Here is a 13,686-nt window from a genome sequence, read left to right on the forward strand (position 1 = left end):
ATGAGTTTTTTGTTACAGCTTTGTAACATAAAAGCCATAACTACTGACTTTCAGTTTACGGTACGGATCTTGTAGTTATGGGCTGTACCGCTCACTTTTTGGCCGGACAGGCAAACTCGTAATACCGGTGTTATGGAAGTCTCATTGAAAAAGGACTTTTTAAAAGCTGCGGTAGTTACGTTGCGTTACGGTCAAAAACGTGTGCGGTACAGATATACCTGCAAAACTCGTAATAGCAGCGGTAGTGAAAAAGCATCGTTATGAGGCTTTTTCACTCATAACGCAAAACTCGTAATCTAGCTATATATTAATATTAGAAACTACACTTTATATATGTCAAACTGATAAAAAAAATATAAAATCTGCCACATGGACAAGATAAATAGTAGACCACATAGTCAGATGTGCAAGTAAGGCGATGCCTTAAGGTGTAAGTTTTTACTGGGATGATGAAATTTAGTCCCCATTAGTAGTGTATTACAAATGATGCAGCTTCCACATTTGTAACATCCATTCTTCACTTTCTGTATCCACATAGAATTTCTCTTTTGTGGGACAGTTTTCATCAGTAAAGATTTCAAACTACGTTCTCATTTATAATCAACTCTTGGTGGCAGTGTCCCTTAAAAGGGTAAAGTTGGATCCTTATTAATCAATGTCCAGTCTTTGGTCAAGATTTTCTTAACCTTGTAACTGGTGTATAGGTTGTAAGGAAGTTTACGGTTTGATTATTTTGATCATCTTTCATATTTCTCATGATGTCTAACTGTTGTAAATATTTAGTGGTATCTGAGTTGTTGCATACTACTCACAACAGTTGGGACTTAAGAATACCTTTTTTTAAATTGTATGGGATGATAGATATCAAATTGCAATAATGTGTCTAATGTCTGGATTTAGAGTAAAGTGTTGCATGTAATTTTCATTCATCTCCATTAATATATTTATAAATACAAAGATCTAGAAAACGTATTTCTGTTTCACTTGTTTCCATCTTAAATTTTACTGACTTCTCACAACTATTTAACTTTTGGGCCCATGTCTGAAGTTCTGTCTCACTACTTCCCCATACTATAATCATATCATCTATGTATCTTCTATATAATAATAAATGAGGATTATATTGCACAAAAAAATATTTGTCTTTAAACCAAGCCATGAAAGATTGGGATAGGATGGGGCCAAACTAGACCCCATTGCAGTGCCAAGTAACTGTAAATAAAAAGAGTCTTCAAACATGAAATAAATATGAGTTAAGCACAAATACAACCAATTTAATAGTAGTTCAATAGGTGGTCCAACATAACTATTAAATGCACTTAAACCCAATCGAACAGCCTCTACACCAACATCATAAGGGATGATGGTGTAGAGGCTATTTAAATGTAAAGTTGCCAATATACTATGTGTTGGAAAAGTGTGTTGTTGGAAAAGTTTAATCAATTCAATTGAATCCTGCAAGTATGACTTTGTTTGTTTTACCACATCTTATAAGAAAATTAATATTTCTGGCAACATTTTGAAAAAGGGAACCCTCTGCTGACACAATAGGATGTCCTGGTGGTTTATGTAAGATCTTATGGATTTTTGGAATTGTATAAATCAATGAATATACAGGATGGTCATTAATTAAAAAATTAAACATAGTTTAATCTATGTGCCTACGGTTAAGTGCATAATTTAAACTTTTGTCAAAATTTTCTTTGTACAATTTAGTTGGGTTGTTTGGTCATTTTTTTTATATGTATTTATATCACTAAGTTGACCCAATAGTTCCTCCCTATAGTACTGATAATCGAAAATAATTATTACCTTGCCCATATCTGCTGGGCGAATGACTATAGTTTTGTTGTTTCGTAGCCGTTCCAGGGCCATCCATTCCTTTCTACTTAAATTAGTCCTCCTTTTTATTCTGTAATGATAGACTTTTTTATTTCTCTTACACAAACTGCTATATACAGTATGCTTTTTATATTTGGATGTGTATTACTTGGTTCAAAAGTAGTTTTGTTTTTCAATTTATTAGTGGGGGCACTATTGAGCTTTTTTTTTTAAATAATCTTTAAGTTTAAGGTGACGTGGTAACCTATGTACATCAGCAATGTTATCAAAAGTATTTATCTTGGGTATTGGAACATAACTGAGACCCTTACTTAATAGACATTTCATCATCTGAAAGTGGTCATTGGCTTAAATTAATGACCACTTTATAATTTCCAACTACTTTCTTATGATCTTTCTTGTGCCAACCGCCCCTTCTGATGTTAATCCTATGGCCTCTATTTATCAATGTCCGTCGGACCTGATCCGACAGTGCGGATCAGGTCCGACAGACATCGCTGAATATGGCGAGCAATACGCTCACCGTATTCAGCATTTCACTAGCAGCTCACAAGAGCTGCTGGTGCAACGCCTCCCCCTGCAGACTCGCGGCCAATGGGCCGCCAGCAGGGGGGTGTCAATCAACCCGTTCGTACTCGATCGGGTTGATTTCCGGCGATGTCTGTCCGCCTGATCAGAGCAGGTGGACAGGTTATGGAGCAGCGGTCTTTGTGACCGCTGCTTCATAATTGCTGTTTCTGGCGAGTCTGAAGACTTGCCAGAAACAGGGGCCATCAAGCTCCTTACGGAGCTTAATAACTAGAAGCCTTTGTCTTTTTTTGTGTTGCTGTTTTTTGGTTGGATTGGTGTTTTTTTTCTGAGATTTTGTTTGCATTTTATGATGTTCACCTGATCATTGTTCTGTGTTATTGACCCACTTGAGTCACTGCCACTTGTATCTACTGTATTAAGAGTTTAGGGACCTTTCCATTCATGGCGCCTACATCTATATGTATAAGGTTTACCACTAAGCCATGGATAGTCATAATTTTCTCTGCAATCAATTTCAACAGCATTGAGTTTCTTATTTTTAAAATTAATAAGTTCCTGTTTATATCTTTCCAATTGCGTTTTTAGCTTAAACAGCCATTCCTCTTTAGAATCATCTATTAAAATGTGTATTTTCTCTTCTTCTGTTACTTTAATTTACATGCTTTTAAAGTTATGTTACCTCTTCAATCACCAAAATGATCCAATTAAAGTAGCATATATTTGCAATATAACACTATTTTTTGCCGAATTTCACATTATTTCTACCAATTGTTGGCAGATTTTTAATTCTTAATCCCCTTGGAATCATTCTAGGTATAAAGTAATCTGTGAGGTAATTTGCATGCAATTTGTAATCCACCTCACTCCATTTAAGGTTAAGGATTTTATAATAGATGTTCAGGGGTGCTTCTCCCACTTGTTCTGATTATTTTTTGCACAGCACCCTGGTAGCTGGTTTATGGAATTGAGAGTGCAAATACCTGCAAATTTATATGTTTATTATTAATATATATATATATATATATATATATATATATATATATATATATATACACATTTGTGTATGAATTATTTTATTTATCCAAATGTATGTTAAAGAGCATGGCCAATATTTTTTTCCCAAGGCTGGTGGCAATCCTAGTTCAGTGCCATGATAAGAGTGTGAAAGGATTGGATTAAATGTGCAATAAATGCAAAATGTTAGGAAAATAATGGTTTGTCAGAAGTTTTTTTTTCAGAACCTACAAAATCATAAACCACTACTTGATAAAAGTTTATTTGTAATTAATTGTTACCAAATGTAACAGGGGCAGCAACTACAGAAAATGATGGTTTAGCCAGCAATGGAATATTCATTAAAAATAAAAACAAAAACAAACCCTCAATGATATACATTTCAAAATGCATTCTTAAAGATGGAACTAATACATTTTTTGAGTATTATCTCCATTGAAACATTTTTCACGGAGCTCCAGCAAATTGCATTGTTTTCTCACTGCACAATACAGGAAATGTGTATGTTGAAATGTTTTCTTCCTTTTGCTAACATAAAAAAAAAAATCATTTGCAAATGTTAAACTATCAGACTGACGTTACGTAGTCCTCCATCTGGACAACTCACATCCTGATTTACAGTGCAATGGTAAATAGCTGGAAAAAGTTAAGCAAGTACAGAATCACACAACTGCTCCGAACAGTACAGCAGAAAATGCAGCTTTCTTTAAAAATGGCAACCAAAATCTTTTATATATTCACTCTTATCCTTGCGTTCTCAAGTATCTCCACAGAAGGCTGTTCCACAGGTAATGCTAGAAATGATCTTTCTATCATTAAAGTTTATAAACCATTCTCTAGGCTGTGTTATAATTAAGATTTGTGTCTTATGTTAAATAATATTTTACCATTTGATATCTCTAAAGTAAATTAATGTTTAGATTTTATACAGTTAAAATAGATGTTAATAAGAGTAACTATTGATGGTGAAGAATATTTTAGTTATTGAATAACTTTATTTGCAAAGTAAGTGTAGGTGGTATAAAGGAATTACCTATTATATCATAACAAAAAACAACAACCTGGTAATAACTAAAGAAAGACTGAATAAATCTAATTGAACAATATATGTAATCCTAATAACAAAATAATGCCTGCAGTATTTCAATAATATGTGTGTTATACATTGTAATCAATATGATCATGAATGTAACAAGGGATACATGTTTGTTAGTTCAATGAGAATATTATTAGATATTGTGTACAGAGGAAATTGTTGATGCTACTTTAAGCTGCTATTTCCATTGTATTTATGTAAATAGTACATTAACATACATAAATGATTGTAAAAATGTATTTTGACATGTCTGTTATGCAGAATAAAATATACAGCACTACTTACCCACTTGCTGACTTGAAAAATCCTTCTTACCTTTAGGGACATGTATTTCCTAAATTAAGTATTATTTAAAGTGATGGTAAATTAGTGAAATATAAAATTAAATTCTTATAGATTAAGTCATTACCACCTAAATCGCTAGTTTTATTTTTTTGTAGCTCAAAGGTTTGAGTAGAATTTGAAATAGAACTTATTTACCGTACTTAACGCTCTTTGCTCCACCCCCGGCATCTGTTTATGATCAGACGTAGAGAGCGGTACCACCCGCTCCCTATGCCATTCTATGGGCATCTTGGTTTTCAAACTTAGCTTTGCGCATGCGTTACATTCTTTATACATGTTATCAGACTATCAGTATGCGATTTAACATGTGGCACATGCGCTGAGCTAACGAGGGGCATGTTTGGGTATTTCACAGTGGCCAGCTGGCTGGGATTTTGATTGTAAGATAAAAACACATGTATGGGTGGAGGAACTGAGGTGAAATTGAAAGATATAAATATAAAATATTTCACAATAATTACAGATTACAGCGGTTTCATGAATGAAAGTCCATTTTTTTTTTTATTTCTATCCAATCGCATTTTTCACTTTATCATAGTTTACCATCACTTTAACTATTGTATTTCTATGTTAGGGAAATACACACATATAGTGTGTGTATATATATATATATATATATATATATATATATATATATATATATATAATTTTGTAAATTTGCACATTAGGTGTTGGTATTTTCGCTGACGGTAGTTCATTGAGGATTCACCACCAAACAATACACAAACAGCACCTTATTTCCTTCTTTGTTTTCTTTTAGTTGCCAGTGGAACAGAGGAGACTGCTTTCCTCTCCAATATCCAAGTGTTATAATAATCCGCTGTGGAGATTTAAATGCCCCTGTTTCCAGTCATTTGTTGGAGGCTGGGCACATTATAAGTCAGCTCCGGTGGCAAATAATTGATGGCATAGGTAGGTTACGTAGAGGAGGTAGTAGTGAACAATTATTAAGACAAAAGGAATCCTTCAGGATCCATAAAATTAACACCATGATTCCTGTGGGCCTAAATAGGGAGTTAGATTTTGCTGTGTTTCTATAAGGTTAAATATTTAGAGGCATCTGACTAGTATAGGTATTTTTTGATAGGTTTGTATTATATAAATTTAACAATAAGGATTAAGTATAAAAGTAAGGTAACTTGTTATAGTTGAATATATTATTGTATGACACCAGCTAGGTGGCGCTGTATTATTGTAATTTTGATAAGTGTAGGAAGGGTTAAAGTTTCCCTCTATAAAAGCTCAATGCACACCTGTTGATTCTATGCATGATTAAGGGAACTGTTCCCGAAACGTTGCATTTGTTTGTACTTACTGGAATAAATTTCTAAAGTTTGTTTATATTTGGTGCTGTGGATTATTATAACACTTGGATATTGGAGAGGAAAGCAGTCTCCTCTGTTCCACTTGCAACTAAAAGAAAACAAAAAAGGAAATAAGGTGCTGTTTGTGTATTGTTTGGTGCTGTTTGAATTTTTGGACTGCAACACTAACTTGCATCTATACCTATTGAAGTTTAACAAATATGGATACATTACCTAAAACAGATGGTACAAAGACTTTTACCTATACAGAGGTGGATGCCGCAAGAATCACTACATTAATAAGAGGGTCAAGAGATTTCCTTAAAGAGTCCCCTGTGGAGAGGAACACAAATGAATATGAAAAGCTGAGTAAGAGAAATATGGCATGGGAACTCCATGCAATAACATTAGCTGAATACTTTCGTATAAAGCGTATCCCAAGAGGCCACCAGAGGAATAAAAGACCCACACTATTGAAAGACCATGAAGATTACTGCAATAAGTTTGAGGCCATATTAAATAAATGCTCGTATGATATTATGGTACTCACAGTCCATACATTACAGCAGGAGATAGATAAACAACAAGCTCTAATCGACCAAGGTAAAGAAGAGCTGAGACAAGCCTTACCTTTGGAGGAGTTTGAGAAGAAGATCAAGGAGATTGATGAAAAGATTTCTGCTCTGAAAAAGGAGATCCAGGATCGTAAGAGATCAAAGTTCCTAAGGGATGAATTAGATTATCAGCAAGGCAAGGTTTACAGATGGCGGTTTGAAGGTTCCGAATGGTCACAGAGATCAGCTGGTTACAGGGGTCAAAGGTACGGTCGCGGACGTGGGCATCACACACAAGCAACAAGAGAAGGAGTGCACAGCTCTGATTCCTCCAGCGGTTCCAGTTTTTTGGATTCAAGCGACGAGGCTGTGAGGTCATCAGGCAAGGCCACAGGGGAGGCCATAAGCACCGAAAAAGAAGCAGCACACCACAAACAACCAACGAGAGAGACCAACAGGAAGGAAACGTCTCACAGCAAGTAACAAATGTAATCAATGTGTCTAACATATCATTGACTGAAAGTGAACACACACTGCTGAATAAGGGATTGACTTTTTGCCCAGTTAAGAATATTGATCTGTTTGAGTTGGATAAGGACATGTTCAGATATTTCAGGACTTTAAAACTGAAAGCTTTTTTTGCCCATAAAGATCAAACCTATATGGCACAAAATTTCTCTACAAGTTCTGTTAGTGGGAAATTGGATTTAAAGGGAACAGGTGTATATAAAAAAAAAAAGTACTTTTGTTCCTCCTGGCATTAATGGCAGCGTTGAAACCTTCACAAAGTTGGTTAAATTTGATTTGGATAAATTAAAAGAGAAAGTGAAGCATCAGCTAAAAATAGGAAAACCAAATTTGTCCAGGGATCAACGAGCAGCTATTGGTGATTTAGAATCTAAAGGGGTTACTATACGAAGAGCTGACAAGGGAGGTGCCACTGTATTATTACAAGATAATTTCTATATAACAGAGATAGAGAGTCAACTTAAAGATAACACCACATACAGAATATTGAATGGCAACCCAGTGTTTAAAATACAGAATGAGATTAGGAACATTTAGATAAAGCATTGTCAAGAAATATCATTGATAAATCCCTGTTTGCTTATCTATTTATAGAATGGCCAAAGACTCCCATTTTTTACATAGTACCTAAGGTACATAAAAGCTTGGATAGACCCCCAGGACGCCTTATTGTGGAAGGGGTCAAATCTGTGTTTACTAACATTGGCACATATTTATATAAGTTACTTTAACCAGAAGTCTTAAAATTAACATCGTATATTAGGGATACCAGTGATTTTTTGGATAAACTGAAAAATCTCCCTATGCAAAATACTAAGTATATACTATTTACCTTAGATGTGTGCAGTTTGTACAAGATTATAAACCACAAGAGTGGAATTGGATCAAGCATGTGTGCTTTGAAGAACACTGGTATATACACTATACCTCAATTACAGTTTATAGAGGAATTGTTGAGAACTGTGCTATACCATTATTATTTCCTCTTTGCTGATGATTGGTATGAACAAATAAGGGGTACAGCAATGGGTTCCAATGTCGCCCCATCATACGTCAACCTCTTTATGGGGCAGATGGAAGAAAAGTTTGTATATGCAAAATGCATTATTTAAACTCTATAGAGCAGCCTATAGAGCGCCCCCCCAAAAAAAAACAAAGAGCCTAACTCTAACCACAGAAAATGTACTCACAGTTCCTGAAGTCTGGACGTCCATCCTCATCCAGGCAACAAGAAGTCTTAATCCAGGCAGCGCGATCTTCATCCATCGCGGGGGCATCTTCTATCTTCATCCCGGTGGCGAGGAGCTGTGGCGGCACAAAGCAGAGCTGACCAGGACCTGTGGCGGCATCCAGCGCAGAGCCTCCTCTTTATGCAATCGTCCGCCGCACACTGAAACTTGAATGCAAGGTACCCCTTTTATATTGGGGTATTGTTGCATTCCTATTGGCTGAAATATTCAAATTAGCTAATAGGATGAGAGCTGCTTAAATCCTATTGGCTGATCCACCTGGATGAAGATGGATGTCTGGACTTCAGTAACTGTGAGTACATTTTCTGGGGTTAGTGTAATGTAGCGATGTTGGGGACCGGCAGTTTAGGAGTTAATAGGTTTATTTAGTGTTGGCTATGTGAATGGGCAGCAGATTAGGGGTTAATAAGTTTAATATAGCTTTTGCGATGCAGGGGTGGCGGTTTAGGGGTTAATAGTGTAGTTTATGGGTGTTAGTGTACTTTGTAACAGTTTTGTTATGAGGTTTGTTAAACATTTTTGTTTTGCAAAATCCATAACTACCGGTCTCAGATAGCGGAATGGATTGCGGCGGTATAGCCTATAACGGTAGCGTTATAGCTGGACCGCACAACCTGTAATACAGGCACAATGAAAATCCTGCCATTTTTTGAGAGAGAGATGGAGAATTGCTTAAAGGCTAAAATGCTAGCGGTATAGCCTTACCGCCGCGACATATAATACGGGAGACCTGCATATTTTGCGCGCAATGAACAATTTTTCAGCAGTACAGCCATACCGCACAACTTGTAATTTTGCTGTATGTTTTATAAAACTACTAATCACTTTGTCATAGTAAGTATGTTGCAATTCCATCTGTTACAGTATATTGTAATACCATCTGTTACAAATCTAAAATTCTTTCAGTTTTCTGTTTAATTTTTTTTATTCTAAAAATTTCCCTTATGTTTATGCTTTTGCAGCTGCAGGATACTTTATGTGAAACAAATCATGGTGTTAACACGAGAAAGACAAACTGTATGAAATGAATGCTGATTTTTAAAGGGATCTCTTATAAAAATGATAAAATGTTTGTTCAGGATGTTATTCTTACACAAATGCAGTGTTTATTCCCCACAAAGAGACACAGTAATACCTCAGCCAAAAACATTTTATCTTTCAACATATTTATACGCATTGTGTAAATAGCAGTCCATGGCTTAAAAAAATAAAAGTAAAAGATCTAAACACAAAATAAATAGTTTAATTTTTTTAAACTCTAATCAATGTACTGTATGTGTTTTGCAGTCATAGCTGTGGCCAGTTAAAGGGACAGTCAAGTAAAAATTAATTTTTCATCATTCAGATACAGCACACAATTTTAAACAACGTTCCAATTGAATTCCATTATCTAAATGTGCACAATATTTTTATATGCACACTTTCTGAGGCACCAGCCCCTACTGATAATTTGCACGATTCACAGGATATACGTTTATGCATTTTGTGATTGGCTGATGGCTGTCATATGATGAATTAGGAAGAAAAATTTAACTAACTGACATTTGTCATAAAAAAAATCTACTACTCATTTCAAATTGAAATTGAAAGTGCGTTTACATTGTCTTTTTATGTAATGATTATGCCATTCGACTGTGTTTAGTGGTCCTTTAACTACAGATACAAACAAGCTACTCCACTCATCAAGCAATCATGTCCAGAATGTAGCAGGGTCAGGCTTTTGAAGTGCAGAATGTGCACTTTAACTTCTTATGAGAATTGGAAATTTGATTGTCAGAGTTAAAGGGGCAGTTAACACCAAAATTATTATTGTTTAAAAAGATTGATAATGCTTTTACTACCCATTCTCCAACATTGCACAACCAACATTGTTATATTAATATACTTTATAACATATTAACCTCTAACTTTTTGCCTGTTTCTAAGTCACTACAGACAGCCTCTTATGACATGCTTTTTTACAGGAGACTGCTAGTTCATGTGGGCCATATAGATAACATTGTGCTCACTCCTGTGCAGTTGTGCATAACGCTATACTAATTGGCTAAAATGCAAGTCAATAGTTAATAAATAGCAATGTGATATGAGGATTAGATACAAGGTAAACACAGAGGTTAAAAGTATATTGATATAATCATGTTGGCTGTGTAAAACTGGGGAATTGGTAATAAAGACATTATCTATCTTTTCAAACAATAACAATTAAAGGGACAGTCTACTTGATTTTTTTATTGTTTAAAAAGATACATAACACCTTTACTACTCAATACCCAGTTTTGCATAACTAACAGTGTTATATTAATATTCTATATAACCTCTAAACCTCAAAATCTCTTCCTGTTTCTAAGCCCCTGCAGGTCATCATGCTTTTTACTAACTTTTTACAGCCAGACAGTGCTAGTTCATGTGTGCAATATAGATAACATTGTGTTCTCTCCCATGAAGTTATGCAGGAACCAGTACTAATTGGCTAAAATGCAACTTTGTAAAAAATCACTAAGATAAGGGGGCAGGCTGCAGGGGCGTTGATAAAAGGTAATTACAGAGGTACAAAGTATATTAATATAATAGTGTTGGTTATGCAAAACTGGTGAATTGGTAATAAAGGGATTATCTATCTTTTTAAGCAATAACAATTTTCAAGTAGACTTTCCCTTTATAAAACAGGAAAAGGAGGCAAAATAAATAATAAAAGAATACTGAGGAGCATTTTTTTATTACATATAATTAAAGGGATTTGAAACCCAAATAATTTAGCAAATACTAACAAAAATTGTGGTTCAGTGCAAGGATCCAAAACAAACACAAATTAACGGCTAGATTTAGAGTTTTGCGGCCAAAGGGGTGCGTTAGCTACGCATGCTTTTTTTCTCCCGCACCTTTTAAATACCGCTGGTATTTAGAGTTCACAGAAGGGCTGCGTTAGGCTCCAAAAAGGGAGCATATAGCATAATTTACCGTCACTGGAACTCTCAATACCAGCGGTGCTTACGGACGCGGCCAGCTTCAAAAACGTGCTCGTGCACGATTCCCCCATAGGAAACAATGGGGCTGTTTGAGCTGAAAAAAACCTAACACCTGCAAAAAAGCAGTGTTCAGCTCCTAACACAGCCCCATTGTTTCCTATGGGAAACACTTCCTAAGTCTGCACCTAACACCCTAACATGTACCCCAAGTATAAACACCCCTAGCCTTACACTTATTAAACCCTAATCTGCTGCCCCCGCATATTTTTTTTAACACCTAATCTGCCGCTCCGTACACCGCCGCAACCTACGTTATCCCTATGTACCCCTAATCTGCTGCTCCTAACACCACCGACCCCTATATTATATTTATTAACCCCTAATCTGCCGTCCCCAACGTCGCCGCCACCTACCTACAATTATTAACCCCTAATCTGCCGACCGGACCTCACCGCTACTATAATAAAGTTATTAACCCCTAATCCGCCTCACTAACCCTATAATAAATAGTATTAACCCCTAATCTGCCCTCCCTAACATCACCGACACCTAACTTCAAGTATTAACCCCTAATCTGCCGACCGGACCTCACCGCTACTCTATTAAATTTATTAACCCCTAAAGCTAAGTCTAACCCTAACACTAACACCCCCCTAAATTAAATATAATTTTTATCTAACGAAATAAATTAACTCTTATTAAATAAATTAATCCTAATTAAAGCGAAATACTTACCTGTAAAATAAACCCTAATATAGCTACAATATAAATTATAATTATATTATAGTTATTTTAGGATTAATATTTATTTTACAGGCAACTTTGTATTTATTTTAACCAGGTACAATAGCTATTAAATAGTTAATAACTATTTAATAGCTACCTAGTTAAAATAATTACATAATTACCTGTAAAATAAATCCTAACCTGAGTTACAATTAAACCTAACATTACACTATCAATAAATTAATTAAATAAAATACCTACAATTATCTACAATTAAACCTAACACTACACTATCAATAAATTAATTACATAAAATACCTACAAATAAATACAAATAAATAAACTAACTAAAGTACAAAAAATAAAAAAAGAACTAAGTTACAAAAAATAAAAAAATAATTTACAAACATTAGAAAAAGATTACAACAATTTTAATCTAATTACACCTACTCTAAGCCCCCTAATAAAATAACAAAGCCCCCCAAAATAAAAAAAATGCCCTACCCTATTCTAAAATACAAATAGAAAAGCTCTTTTACCTTACCAGCCCTTAAAAGGGCCTTTTGCGGGGCATGCCCCAAAGAATTCAGCTCTTTTGCCTGTAAAAAAAACATACAATACCCCCCCCCAATATTACAACCCACCACCCACATACCCCTAATCTAACCCAAACCCCCCTTAAATAAACCTAACACTAAGCCCCTGAAGATCTCCCTACCTTATCTTCACCACGCCGGGTATCACCGATCCATCCAGAGGAGGCTCCGAAGTCTTCATCCAAGCCCAAGCGGGGGCTGAAGAAGTCCATCATCGGGCTGAAGTCTTGATCCAAGCGGGCGCTGAAGAAGTCCATCATCGGCCTGAAGACTTGATCCAAGCGGGCGCTGAAGAGGTCCATCATCGGGCTGAAGTCTTCTATCAAGTGGCATCTTCAATCTTCTTTCTTCCGGAGCCATCTTCTTCCAGCCGACGCGGATCCATCCTCTTCTACCGACGCCTACTCGCCGAATGACGGTTCCTTTAAATGACATCATCCATAGGATTCTATCAGCCAATCGGAATTAAGGTAGGAAAATTCTGATTAGCTGATGGAATCAGCCAATCAGATTCAAGTTCAATCAGCTAATCAGATTGAGCTTGCATTCTATTGACTGTTCCGATCAGCCAATAGAATGTGAGCTCAATCTGATTGGCTGATTGGATCAGCCAATCGGATTGAACTTGAATCTGATCTTAATTCCGATTGGCTGATAGAATCCTATCAGCCAATCGGAATTCGAGGGACGCCATCTTGGATGACGTCATTTAAAGGAACCGTCATTCGGCGAGTAGGCGTCGGTAGAAGAGGATGGATCCGCGTCGGCTGGAAGAAGATGGCTCCGGAAGAAAGAAGATTGAAGATGCCGCTTGATAGAAGACTTCAGCCCGATGATGGACCTCTTCAGCGCCCGCTTGGATCAAGACTTCAGCCCGATGATGGACTTCTTCAGCGCCCGCTTGGATCAAGACTTCAGCCCGATGATGGACTTC

At 36.0% G+C, this 13,686-nt stretch overlaps 1 protein-coding gene across 1 annotated transcript in view; it reads left to right on the forward strand.

Annotated features, from left to right (window-relative positions):
* The first annotated feature begins 4,005 nt into the window (after positions 1 to 4,005).
* The window catches only part of LOC128662393 (proteinase-activated receptor 3-like), a 69,532-nt gene continuing 59,851 nt past the window's right edge, over positions 4,006 to 13,686 (forward strand). The window contains exon 1 of the mRNA XM_053716183.1: positions 4,006 to 4,175. Within this exon, the coding sequence (XP_053572158.1) occupies positions 4,013 to 4,175 (163 nt within the window). The 5' untranslated portion in view covers positions 4,006 to 4,012. The remainder of the gene's footprint in view (positions 4,176 to 13,686) is intronic.

The sequence above is a fragment of the Bombina bombina genome, chromosome 6, assembly GCF_027579735.1.
Source record: "Bombina bombina isolate aBomBom1 chromosome 6, aBomBom1.pri, whole genome shotgun sequence".
NCBI classification, from domain to species: Eukaryota; Metazoa; Chordata; class Amphibia; order Anura; family Bombinatoridae; genus Bombina; species Bombina bombina.